At 43.1% G+C, this 13,987-nt stretch overlaps 1 protein-coding gene across 15 annotated transcripts in view; it reads left to right on the top strand.

Annotated features, from left to right (window-relative positions):
- Positions 1 to 13,987, top strand: part of PTPN13 (protein tyrosine phosphatase, non-receptor type 13) — a 218,115-nt gene that overhangs the window by 43,086 nt on the left and 161,042 nt on the right. For all 15 annotated transcript variants that reach the window (XR_003092691.1, XR_003092693.1, XR_003092692.1 and 12 more), the window contains one exon: positions 13,283 to 13,402. Coding sequence is in view for 12 of the 15 variants with exons in the window: in XM_025197247.1 (XP_025053032.1) it covers positions 13,283 to 13,402 (120 nt within the window). In the remaining 3 variants the exon portion in view is untranslated. The remainder of the gene's footprint in view (positions 1 to 13,282; positions 13,403 to 13,987) is intronic.

The following is a 13,987-nucleotide window of genomic DNA, read 5'->3' on the forward strand; positions in this document are numbered from 1 at the left end:
AGCGAGTGGGTGAGGGGGGGCGGGTGGGGCGGGTGGGAGCAACAGAGAGAATATCAACAGTGTAGATGCAAGCCAGAACTCTAAGAATAGCATAATATGTTCTCAGGTTTTATCAGCTACATTTTATCACGTCCCCTTTCTCCCCACCGCAGCTGCCTTTTCACACTTCCCATTCCCTTTGAACCTTACTGCCGTTCATTTGCATTTTTGCAGATCTGCATTTGGCGTTTTGGCTTCTATTCTACCCAGGAAAGCACACAAACACCAACAGACTTTCCCTATGCCTGAAGAAGGGCATTTGTTCTTGAAAGCTTGCAAAGAACATTTTTTCCAATTATTTAGTTGGTCTAATAAAAGATATCACATTTCTCCAAAGAACCTTGTCTGCCAATATGTTCCTAAACACTCCAGGTATTGGAGATTAGAGTATGAGTTGAAAGCTTGGAAGTAAATCCACATGTCCTAATACTTGCAGTGTGCATGTGTCAATGAACATCACTGCATGGCTCAGCTGGATTTACTAGTACTAGTGGTATACAGTGGATTTGTACCTTGTTGGGGGGTTTCTGCAGTTTTATTGGGTAAAGACCATTCTCTGTTCTACTGCAAGCTTCCTGCTCTTTCTTGCTCTATTACAAGAGAGATTTAAACTCTACTAGCCTGACGTCTTCCTTGGAAAAAGAGATATATATTGAGAGGAATCCCTCTCCTATCCCTTGATTATCTGAAGAGAATAGGTCTACCCCATTCCTAATGTTTGTTTAAATTTCCCATCTGCCAATGGGGAGAGGGGTAAGAATAAGTAGCAATTTTTTTTTCTGGAAAAATGGGCAAAGGAAAACTTCCTTATTGCTCCTACAAGCTTAAAAAAAAGCTTGAGTTAGTAATAAATCATTTCAACAGTAAGGGAGTGGTATGCACAATATCCTACTTAGATAGCTAGTTGATGTGAACAAAATGCACCAGAGAAGCAAGTTCGTACGTCATCAAAACTCTTGACATGCAATCTGAGAGTTATTTAACATGAAGGAAAAATCTGCAACAGCAGCATTTTAGAGCCTGCAAAACCTAAGGATTATGACTGACAGAACAGGGGGAAAACGTTTTTTTTCTCTACTCCCCAGAAAAAGTAAAAAAGATGGACTTTGCACAAGTTCCTTATCCTTAAGCAGAATAAATGGTAAAACAGGCTGCCTGTTGTATATTCCTTTCTTTCTCTCTCTCTCTCTCCTTATTTTGTGTTTTGGGTGTGTGAATGCAGATTAGGTCTGTAGTCTTAGGCACAAATGTGTGCACGTGTCCGAAAATCCAGTTTAAAATATTACATCCAATATCACTGTTTCCAAGTTTCCTCACTTGGAATACTGTCAGAAACCATGCTGCCGGTGATTGACTCAAACTTATGAAAGTATTTTATTCTTGGAAGGGGGAGGTTGTTAAATGGAAGCACATAAAGTGCATGGCAATATAATCAAGATATTGGCTTAAAAAAATTAGTAACTGGAATGCCAAAGGTTCTCTGAAGATTTACAGCTTGTGTTGGCTTCATTAGGATTAGCTGTTCTGAAAATCAGGTCATTTTATAATTAGGAAACTAAATATGGAGTTGGAAGCCTTATTAGATTTCAAGTTATTAAACCTAAAGTAACATGTTTTGTCCAACCCTGATCCTTCTTGCATACCTTTAATCTGCAGAGGAGGTGCAGAGGCTGTGGAGGGTTTTTTACCTAACTGTTGACTAAGAAAAGTACCCTTCTTTATAAAACAGTATCCACAGAATTTTGTCGGTACTTGTTCAATTTGTCTCTTCTTTCAATTCTAATGTGCAGAATTTGGGATGGAAAGCATGAAATGCCATTGGCTTTTATATAGAGATGAAGTGATATTTTTGTCAGTTTCTGGATAATGTAGAACAAAATGAAGGAACACAGAGATTCTCTATCTTTTTATTTCTTTTCTAACTTTTAATTTCATCAAAAGCATAACTGATATGAAGTCCTAAGTAACTTTACAGCAGACATGAAATGAAGATCCAGAAACTCTAGCAGCTACTAAATCTTTAGTTTTCCACAACTTCTAGCATGTCTGTGAAACTGCATGGCACGCTACTTGAGCTTTTGTTACATAGATTATTTTTGGCAACGTAGGCTGATGAGATTGTAAAACGTATGAAAAAGCTCTAGGCAGACAAGATTCCTTGGGTGAAGAAGAGCACACACCAACTGCTGAAACTTCCTTAGCCTGACGAAGGGTTTTTGAACCCGAAAGCTTGCGTAATAACTTTTCTCCAACTATTTGGGTTGGTCTAATAAAAGATATCAAATTCACCCAAGGAATCTTGTCTGAAAAAGCTCTAGGCTTTCAAGTGTACTACAGCTAGTAAACCAGATCTTTCACTTGTCTTTGGTCATGTTCTAGCATTTCTTTTAAACTTTCAAAATAGAAGAATGCTGATGCTGACAAACAGAAAAGAGCAATAAAATAAAGTTAAAATTCAAAACTGCAGAACATATAATACATAACCTAATTCATTTATATTACGTTCTGCTTTTAAAGTAGTAGTCTGATTTTTAGGAACTTCTTGACAAAATTGCTGATGTGTTTTTCATAATGAGATTTATAAAAATATTTTCCTGACATTGTAGTAGCTGATAAGTGTTCTGCAAAACATGAAGAAGTTATACAATTTAAAATCTTAAGACACCACAGTTCTCGGATGAGATCTAAAATGTTTATTTCAAATTTATTGTGAAGAAGGAAAAACGGAACTATCTTGTAAGACATGATATAGGAGAAGAAATAAAGGTATATAATAGTGCATTGTAGCCTTAAATCCTATGATGAAAAAAAACCAAACCAAAGTTGTTTTGAAGTTGTTATAGGTTCTAAAAAAAATATTTTCCAACTTTGTTGATGGATGGCTTTGTGATACTCTAAGAATACAAATTTCAGTGGCTGTTTTATATTTAATGCCTTAACCAACAAACTCAATACCATTAGTTTAGTTTAAAATTTCTGTCTTGCTTTTTTCCTGTGAGCCCTCTTCTAATTTAAGCAAGGTCTTTAAAAAGCCACTTTCCTGGGACTAGTACCGTACATGGATAAGCAACGAGATATCGTATGATAACAACTTTCAATGGCTACCAAATTTGGTTGGATTCTACTTGCATTGGTTTCCTAGTGTGCAAGCAGTGTGTGAGATACATGAATGTGTTGAATGAATCTGCATGTGTGGATCTTAAGTTTCTTTCTGTTGAATTTGTTAAGGCCAATACATGTATACTTTTACTTTATGTTTACAGCACAGTTTGTGCCTCCCAGTCTGGCAGCACTCTTCCACATTTGTGGCTGGAATCATTTGTGAATGCCTTGGACAATCATAACGCAATGTTTTACTTATTCCATTGGAGTGGATTGTATTAAGAGCCTTTTCCACCCTGTGACACAAATTAGAGTGGGATCTAGTAACAATTGCACTAATACTTTTAAAGTTGAAAACCACTTCTACCATTTCACTGATGGTTCTGCCTACACTGTAGTGTATGCAGGCAGGGAGTGGGGCAGAATACCATCTCTGTCTCCCACCAACCTCTGCTATCTGACAATTTGGTTACCATGGTCACGGCAGAGGGCAGACAACTCTGGCCCCATCGGATTCAGGTAACCCCGAGTTGTAACCTGAGCTGGATACATTCCAGAGGGAGGGGGAAACCTGCTCCCTCTGCCTATGTGACTGGCTTCACATGCCTGGGTGCTAAGCAATGTCATCATGACTGGGAGGGGGCTAGAGACCCTGCCAGTCTACCCAGCAACCAGTGATGCATTTCAAATTGGTTGGCTGGCAGCCAACAGTCGCTGGCCTTCATTGGATCAAGTAAATGAGGTCATAAGGTCATAAGTTAAGGACTGCCCAGGAGGAGGGGGCAACAGCCATGATGAGAAGCTGGACCATCTGAAACTTGCTCTCTGTCTTGAAACTGATGATCAATGAACTGCCTGCCTCCAGAAGGAATCTCCACCTGCCTCTGGATGATGCTTGTACGTAAGCTGCTTGAGATCTAAATAGATATATGGCTTGCAGTAACATAGATGCTTAATCAAAAGCTACCATGCCACTGTTAGCTCTAAGGGATTTCTCTAATGTTGCTCTACCCTGTACCCTATTCCAAACCTACTCCTTGAAACCAATAAAGTTCTCCTTTGTACCTAGCATGGTAGACTTATTGGGAGAGGGCCTAGATTATGCCTTGGGGGTCCCCTTGGTTCGGCTGACTAATGGAGACCACTATTTGTGCTTCAGACTGAGGAAAGCACCCCAGGTTCTTATAGTGGGTCAAGTACTCTCAATGACTACTAGGCCTGTGGTTCCCAGAGGGTGCAGGTCCAAGATCAGTCCAGACTCCGAGTGGTGGTGGTGTTACCCCAAGGCTTGCAGGGGTGCTCCAGGAAGGGGGTCGGCTGGACATGAAGCACCTCCAGAGAGGCACTTGGAGCCTGGAAGGTAGTCAGGTGCAGTGAGGCGGGTGGCTCAACACAGGAACACCTCCTACTGGCCCGCCACAGAGTGTATGAGTATGTGTGTATGCAGGCAGGGACAGTGGGGGGGGGCACACGGGGACTGTGTGCTTGTGTGTGTAGGCAGGGGTAGAGTGCATGTGTGTGTCTGTGTGTGTTCATAGTCTGTGTCCCACACGCACACCCCACCGTACATATGCACCCACACCCCTCTCGCACTGTCATACACACAGACCACACACATCTCCTCACATTCCTGGCACCCAGCCCCCCACAAGCCCCATACCCACCCCCACCCTACATATCTACACACATCCACATGCTCTCTCACCCCACATACCCACAGCCCCCCACAAACCTATACCCACCCCCCACAATATACAAGAGTAAGACTTCATTTTAAGCTACTGTGCAATCACCTCTATGTACACTACACAAACACATGTAAATCAGGACAAGAATATTTTTGAAACCTAATTAGTGAATGCTGTAGATGTTTGCTTTTTAGAATATAATTTGGTATTTTTCTGGTTCCAAGATGGCAAAACTTCTTGCTGAAAGAAGTACTTCTGGGGGCAAGGGGTGGGACTTCTGGTGGAAAAGGTCAGGAGTTAGGGGGCGGCACTTCCTGTCACAAGATGGTGACCAGTGGTGGGACATCTGTGAAGGGGCAGGGCTACTAATGTGGCCCTCAGTAGCTTGCCAAAACTCAATAAGCGGCCCTCCACCCAAAATAGTTGCCCGCCCCTGTGGTAGAGGGTGGGAGATTGTATTGAGAGATTATTTACACAGCCTAATCTAGAAACACAAAGTCAGCCAGTTTACTGCTTCCACTGCTTACTGCTGCATACAGCATACTTGAGGAGAATGGTAAGTATCCTTGCATTCACATTACCAATTATTGTGTGCTGAGCTGTACAACTGTTTGGGTTTTTTTATAGCCAGTGTTGGGTACTTCCATTTTTGCTGGAGTTCTGTTCCCCATCCCTCCACATGCTGGAATGGCAACCATTGAACATTGTCAGCAAAAATGCCCTTCTGTTTCTGAAGACAACTTTTCATCCTCCCAGTCAAGGCAGGCACTCTCCCCAACTAGTTCCAATGCCATCACAAGCACTGGAACCATTCACCCCCAAAACAGTTGCTCTTCTCACCTGAATGTCTTTTCCTCTCATTTCTTATACAGGTCCTAGTTTTTCCATTACAATCAGTATATATATGCATTTCATTGAGCAATGAATCTGTATCAAAGTATACACTGCATTTTGGTTGAGATTTATGCAGAAAATCAGTGCAAGCTTGGTATGGCTTAATACAAACCTGTCTGAAGTTTTTAATATCAACAAAACCTGTAAACTCATTTTTATATCAAAATGATTAGGCTTTGGTATAAACACAATTCTCAGAGTTTGAACTGTGACATCTAATTTTGGCAGTTTGTTTGCAATTAATTTCATACCAGCATCATACATTTCACAAAGAAGCTAGAATTCTAACAACTAATTACAAGTCCAAGCACTTTCTCCCCCTATAAATGGCTCTAACTCACTGCAAAACAGCACAGAGGGCGCAGCCACGTACTTGCATGTCCTCAGGGGATATAAAATGGGATTTCAGATGCACAGTGCTCTGGTGGGGCTACAGTGTTACAGAGCAAGGCTACCTTTTCCCTATTTCCGCATCCTTTTTACCTAATTCCAGAGTAGGTGGCTGTTCCATTCGCACACAGCTTCCATTTTTTTTTCATCCTGGTAGATAACAGCAGGATGTTCTGTAGGATTCTCCATTGCCCTCACAAATACTTTGTTTTTTCACCTAGAGCAGAGGCATGCCCTTTAATGTTAGCACCTCTTGGAGAAGCATTCATCCGGTCTTCATCTCCAATCTCTCCCACCTATTCCTACCACTGTTAAATAGATACTCAGTCCTGACAACCCCTACAAAGTTAAATGAAGCAGAGCAGCAAAACAGCAGGTAACCCATTCTGTAACTCAGTAGAATCCTGCTTAGGTAGTTTAGGAAGTTCAGTGCATCTGTGTACCAGTGGGCACAAGACGAAGGCTGGAAAAGGGCCCATTGCTTCCAGCGTCTCCCAAGACTGGGACAAGGCTCTAGAAGAGGCAGCACCTCAACCCTGTGTAGGTGTGCTTGGTGGGGGGGAAACTAACTTGTGGCGGCACAAATACTGAACTGTGAACAATAGCTGCTTACCATTATTCTCCCCTTCTAGTGTCAGAATGTCAGGGAACAACACTAGCTCTAATCATTACATAATGTCTGGTGAACTGTATGGTCTAGCGGGAAAAACACAAGGATGAAATTCTTGGAGTTTGTGGAGGCATTGGTGAAACATGAGAGGGAAGCACAGCCCAGGTATGGGAAGGGGAGGGTAGTTCCTGAGGCAAGATAAGGGCGCTTCTGTCACAAGACTGGTGGTAGAGGGGCTCCATCTGAACCAAGAGCTGATGGATAAAGTTATTTTAAATGAATGGAGACTGGCTATTAAAGAGTGTACAAATGGAAGTGTAGCAACAGCTAATAGGCTTAACCAGTAAGCAATGGCTGGAGAAAATGTTCCAAAGCTCCTGCTCATCTTCCACTTCTACCCCATTTGTCACTTTGGAGCCTGCACAGCAGCCAGAAGATCTGCAATCCCAGTGAAGGACTGAAAGCTTGTCCAACTATATCCCAACTGCATAGTTAGTCCAGTAAAATTATCCCCCTAAGAAATCCTTGCCTCTGGGCATCATTTTTGGATGATCACAGCCACATCACGCTTAGACTACCTACCATCACAGGCATTCAACAGTAGTACCTCCATCCACAGCTACTTCCTAGCTGACTGGTTCTCACTGTTAAAGAAGTTCTGTAAGCTTGCATATTGTCCACTGGGGGTTTTGTTCTGTTTGCATTTTAAAGACAAATGATGTCTGGTTTTCTTTTTTTTAAATGCAAATCTATTTTCTTTTGTCATTCAGGCAACTACTGTTTGTAAACTTCATAGACCTTTCTTATGAACAAAAGGTGTCAAACATATGGCCCATGGACAAGATCTGACCTGCAGAGCTATTTCACCCAGTCCATGAAGCTCCCAGAGGGGCTGAGAATTCAGAGGTGGAGTGTGTGGGGGCAGGGACTGAATTCCTAGGCATGGAGCCGCACTGGGGATGTGGGGGCGGGGGGAGGAGGGGACAGGGAGGAGAGAGGTGTGTAGTGTTTGTGTTAACCCTCCCCACCCCCTTCCCCATGCCTCTGCTCTCACCACCGCTTGCCCTGCTGCTGCTACTGCTATGGCTGGGTCCAGTTCCAGCCTATGAGACTCCTTGAACTCTGGATCTAGCCAATGAGGAGCCATGCAGCATGATTCTGGCCTAGATGCAATTGAACTTGATGCCCCTGTTATAGACTGTGGGTCAGCCTAGGTTGCTTGTATAGCCATTCACATACCTACCTTAAAAATCACAATCTATAGTATTTAAAACTCATGGAAGTACTAGAAACATTCAAAACATTCCCTATGTATGATCCAGCACTAACAGCTAAAAGCTTGCAATGTTTAAAATTCATGATAGCACAGAAAGTATGTATGGTAGATGCCTTAAACAGCTAGTGAACTCTGAGGCCTAGTAAAGGGGACAAGATTTTGAAAATGGGTTCCAGCACTAATGCCAATGCTACCAGGGAATTCTGGCAGTGCAAACTCATTGATAACCCCCTGAGGATTCTCAAGCTTTATAGTAAGTGGCAACAGTAGATTTTTAATGGTGGTGTATACTTTCATCATGACAGCTTTCCTGGTTAGTTTGGCCCCATCCATCTTGCTTGCGACTGTCTGGTAGTAGGCAGGTGTGTCAAGTCTCTAGTTTGACTGCCTAGATCTGGCTAGTGACTGACTGGTTTAGGCAGGTGTGTCAGGTTTCTAGTTGGACTGCCTAGATCTGGCTACCATTCAGTATGTATGCTACTATACATTGTGAAACAATTCCATCATTCATTGAGCCTGGCAGCAGCTCAAAGGACTGTGGAATGCTCACTAGGGCTGTACAAAACAGCACTATTTCATTTCTACTTCCATTTCACTGTTTTGACAGGACAGTGTTTTGGTTCGAGTTTTGTTTCATTTTGAAGGACTGTTCCATTTTGTTTCGTCTAAACTTTTTCACTGTTTTGATGCTGTTTTGACGTTTTGCCCATAGGCTATGATGGGGAATCATGAAACTGCCTATAACTTTGTCATTCCTTGCCTGATTTGAATGGAAACAACAGGGATGGTAGCCCCTGCTGAGGCCACGAAGTCTGTCAAGTTTCAGGGAGATAGGTGCAGGGGTTTCTGGGAAATTACCTCAAGCTGCTGACAAGCAAAACTTGTGACACGTGTGACTTTGTGTGTGTGTTAAGGCGTGCCCTCACTGGCGTTGGGGCCTCTACACAACATGGTAGTGTGCCCCAATATGATCTCCTCCTCCCCTACAGCCTCAGACCAGTCCACCACTTTAAATAACAACAGGTAATAATTTAGTAAGTAGCACCAGCAGCATCTCAGGCAGCCAAACTGTCACAGAGCCTTTTTTTCCTTTCCTACAGGAGCTTCTTCTCCAGTAGCTGCCAGAGAACTCTCCCTGCCAGCCCCAGCCCTGGGGCTTAGATGTGCCCAGGGCCCTGCGTCCTTCCCGTCAGCTGACCAGGGAAAAGTGCTAGGGGAGTTGGTCTAAGGACATGTCACTGGCAGACAAGGTTCTTTGGTATAAGGTTCCTGAATAGTTAGAGGAATATATCTTAGCAAGGTTTGGGGTTGAAAAACCGTACGTCAGGCTGAGGAAGCACCTGCAGTTGGTGTGTGTGCTGTTCCTGGATGGAAGTAATAGTAAAGCAGCCAGAGGCTGGCATGCAATGCAGGCGAGAAAGCCGGTCAGTAAAAATGGAAATTGAGATGTCAGGGGGTGAGGAACAGGCTGGGAGCTGGGGGTGCATTCTCCTCTTGTTCTTGCTGACAGAAGAGTTCCTTTTTTCTGGTTCATTCAGCGTTGTTATAACATTGGATCTCAGAACTTGAGACAAAATTCCCTGTTTAGGATGATAACCAAATTCAGACTAGCTGCTAACAGGTGTAGCTCTGGCTTTCCATCCATTTAGAGCAAGTCTAAAGTTGCCCCAAGCCTCCAATTACTTAATCAAAGTAGGGTCTAGTAAGGTAACACATAATTATTTCCCTTCTGTTCTGCTTGGGAGTTTTCAAAGTTCAAGCTTCATTGGTAAATTTGGAAGCAGGGGGAAGCTACCAAGGAGGAGTATACCTACTTGGCCCACACGTGCAGGGAGGCAGTTAGAAAGGCCAAAGCAACTACAGAGCTGGGGCTGGCAACACAAATTAAAGACAACAAAATGTCTTTTTTAGGTATGTAGGGAGTAAAAGGAAGGCACAGGACAGCATAGGACTCCTACTGAACAAGGAGAAGCAATTAGTGACAGAGAGGTGGGACAAGGCTGAGCTATTCAATGAGTTTTTTGCCTCAGTGTTCGTGAACAGGGCTTAAGATAAGTTTCCTAATGGGTTCTTAGATGGGCAGAGGGACACCAGCCTACCAACTGTCAATGCTGACTTGGTGCAGAGTCACTTGGATGAACTGGATGTGTTCAAGTCAGCAGGCCCAGATGAGCTGCACCTGAGGGTACTGAAGAAATTGGCTGGTGTCATAGCAGAACTACTGGCATGGCTGTCTGAGTGCTCGTGGCACTCGGGTCAGGTCCCAGAGGACTGGAAAAGAGCCAATGTGATCCCTATTTTCAAGAGGGGGAGGAAGGAGGGTCCGAGTAATTATAGGCCAATCAGTCTCACCTCCATCCTTGGAAAGGTCTTTGAAAAGATTATGAAGGATCACATTTGTGGAAGTCCAGCGGGAAAAATAATGCAGCATGGAAACCAGCATGGATTTGTAGCAGGTAGTTCATACCTGACCAGTCTGGTTTCGTTTTATGACGATCACAAAATGCTTAGATGCAGGAGTAGGGGTGGATGTCATTTTCTTGGACTTTAGCAAGGCCTTTGATGCGGTACCTCATCCTATTCTCATAAATTAAGAGGCTGTGACACAGATGTTTACACGGTCCAGTTGGTGGCAAATTGGCTTAGCGGTCACACCCAGAGAGTGGTAGCAGACGGGTCAGTATTGACTTGGAAGGATGTGGGTAATGGGATCCCGCAGGGTTCAGTCCTTGGACCTGTACTCTTCAATATCTTCATTAGTGACTTCGATGTGGGTGTGAAGTGTACTCTGTCCAAGTTTGCAGAGGATACTAAATTGTGGGGTGAAGTGCACACTCTGGAGGGTACGGAACGATTGCAGGCAGACATAGACAGGTTAGAAAAGTGGGCAGTACACAATAGGATGCCGGACAACAAGGACCAATGCAGAGTGCTGCACCTAGGGCACAAAAATATCCAGGACATCTACTGGCTGGGAAGTGACCCTCTCAGCAGCACAGAGGTGGACAGGGATCTTGGAGTCATAGTGGACTCCAAGATAAACATGAGTCGTCAGTGTAACGAAATCATCAGCAAGTCTAACCGCACTTTATCATGCATCAGCAGATGCATGACAAATAGAACCAAGGAGGTGATACTTCCCCTCTATGCGGCATAGGTCAGACTGCAATTGGAGTACTGCCTCCAGTTTTGGGCACCGTACTTCAAGAAGGATGTTGATCAACTCGAGAAGGTCCAGAGGAGGGCCACTCATATAGTTAGAGTCTTACAGGACAAGCCCTATGAGGAGGGACTGACGGACCTGGACCTCTCCAGCCTCCACAAGAGAAGGCTGAGAGGTGATCTTGTGGCTGCCTACAAATTCACTAGGGGGACACAGCAAGGAATCAGAGATGCTCTGTTCACCAGGGTGCCTCTTGTGGTAACAGGAACAATGGTCACAAACTGACAGAGAGCAGATTTAGGCTAGATATCAGGAGAAACTTCTTCATGGTAAGGGTGGCCAAAATTTGGAATGGGCTTCCAAGGGAGGTGGTGCTCTCCCCTGCCTTGGGGGTCTTTAAGAGAAGGCTGGATAGGCATCTGGCTGGTGTCATCTGACCCCAGTACTCCTTCCTGCCTAGGCAGGGGGTCGGACTCGATGATCTGTTGAGGTCCCTTCCGGCCCTAGCCTCTATGAATCTATGAATTTCCTGAGCTTTCCTTTTTAATGGGTGCCCTTCAGTCTTTAATTTTCTATCTTTGTTTGTGAGCATTTTTCCCAGTTTTACCTGATAGCTTTTAACACAGGCTGCTGAAAAAAACCTATTGTTACGTTTTTTAAAAAAGTATTGAATGAATACTGAATGTTAAGTATAGATCTTAAGATTGTCGAAAATGAGGGAAAAAAGAGAATTTCCCTTTTATGTTCTTTTCACATAACAAGATAAGATAGAGCAGTAGATGATATTGGTGCTGCATAGTATGTGTCTAAAATGTCTGCCCCAGGCACAATTTTTGTGCTAGAATTGAGAATCCTGTGTGTTTTTATGTCAAATCTTTTGTTCCCAGACTCTAAAAAAATAATACACTTATATGCATTTAAATGATGGATTAAATTATATATACCTCTAGATAGACTTAACAGTCTTAGAAAAGCAGCAGTCTGGAGTTGAACAATCCAATACAAGCCACAGGGGGAAATGAGAAGCTTGCTGTAGTTATTTAAGTTGTCACTTGGTGAAGGCACTGAGTATTCCTGACCCTGCAAAAATAGTTCAGCACATTATGGCGATGCTGATGTTACAGTTAGCTCATCACCCGTGGTTAGGACTTCTAGTTTTTCATCTGTTCTGGGGGGAAAAAGTACCTCCAGCAACACTGTGTGTTCTAAAGCTATTCTTGAACATTGGTTCATTGTTGAGTTCTGTGTAACAAAGGACAAATTCAGTCTTTCCATTGGAAAGTTTTAAAAAAAAAGGAAATGCTTCTGTGTGCTCCAAGACAGTATTGTACCCGAGGAAAGCAACGGGGACAGAAAACACTTTTAATCTGCATCTGGAGAATTATGATTGCTTCAAATTAAAACATTTAGCTTCTGTAAATAGGTGCAGACATTTAGCAGATATATATCTTGATCTTGTGGTCAATCTTTTGAGTATTTCAGCTTGTGAGAATGAATGAAGCTTGAATTAATCTATGCATTCTTGTTTATAGTGTCAGTAGTTCGTTGATCAAAAATCGTTTGTTCTAATAGGGTTATAGTATTATGAGACTATATGAACTAACTGTCAAATTCTTTGCAGGGTTACCTCTTTAACTTCTAGCTGTAAAGCAATAACACTATATTACATAAAGCATCTCTTTCCCTTCTCTTTCCCCAAGTGAACTGAGCATGGGCTGAACACAGCAGACATCAGTTCAGAGCTAATCTGAACTGATTAGGCACAAAGAACCTGAAAACTGATGTTAGAAGGAGAATACCTTATTTTCTAATGATAGCTGATGTTACTTATTTCTGTAAAGAAAAGCTAATAGGTTTGCTAATGTAAATCAACTAAGGCTATTAATCATTCTGCTCAGTTGTTTAAACAAAGCAACACAGTAGAATGTGTTTCCCTCATAGCTAAAACATAGGGAACCCTCCCTCCCATATAAAGTTTTATTTTCTGCAGGTTTTTTAAGAAATTTTAGATTTAGACTTTAAAAATAAGTATTACCATTTAAGTTCAACACACACCCACACAAAGAAATAACTGTGTGCGGGTATGCATATTCTTAAACCAAGTATGTCTTCTTTCTCAGGTAACATGCATGTGTCACTGGCTGAGGCCTTGGAGGTTCGGGGAGGACCATTACAGGAAGAGGAAATATGGGCTATATTGAATCAAAGTGCGGAAAGTCTTCAAGAGTTATTCAGAAAAGGTAATCTGTTGCTTCAGAGTTGTAATACGAGTAGTTTTGAAGTCCCTTTGAGAAAAAAAATTAAATATCTTTGGTAAAAGGTGTTGTTGGCAGCGGTGGCAATCTCTCATGGTCAAGAATGATCACTCCCACAGGTCAAGTAACGGGTTGTAAATGAGTCCATTCATGGATAAGAAAGCCAATCCTAGAGCCACAGACTCTGGCAAACACCACAGGTGGTGGTTAAAAGGAGAGTCGAACCACAGATTTCCTGGTCTAGTTCCCTTTCATACCGTTTCTGTTGTCACTCTGCCTCCAGGATGAGACTCTTCCTCAAAGTAAAATGTACCTTCTCTCACAAGATGTTGCCATGTAGCCTTATTCTGGGCTAGTTTTTCCCAATCTATGGTTTCAATGCCACACTTAATATTCACCTCAAGGGTGTCTTTGAAGCGTTTCCACTGGCCCCCTGGGGAGGGGGCAGGGAAGGTGTGTAGGGGGGAGATCAATGCCCCCTGTGGTGTGAGGGGGTGAGGGCAGGGACAGGTGCTGCCCAGATGGGGCGGGGTGGGGAACGGGACAGAGGTGCGGCTTGTGGGGTGGGGG

Source organism: Alligator sinensis, unplaced genomic scaffold (genome assembly GCF_000455745.1).
Source record: "Alligator sinensis unplaced genomic scaffold, ASM45574v1 scaffold125_1, whole genome shotgun sequence".
Taxonomy (NCBI): Eukaryota; Metazoa; Chordata; order Crocodylia; family Alligatoridae; genus Alligator; species Alligator sinensis.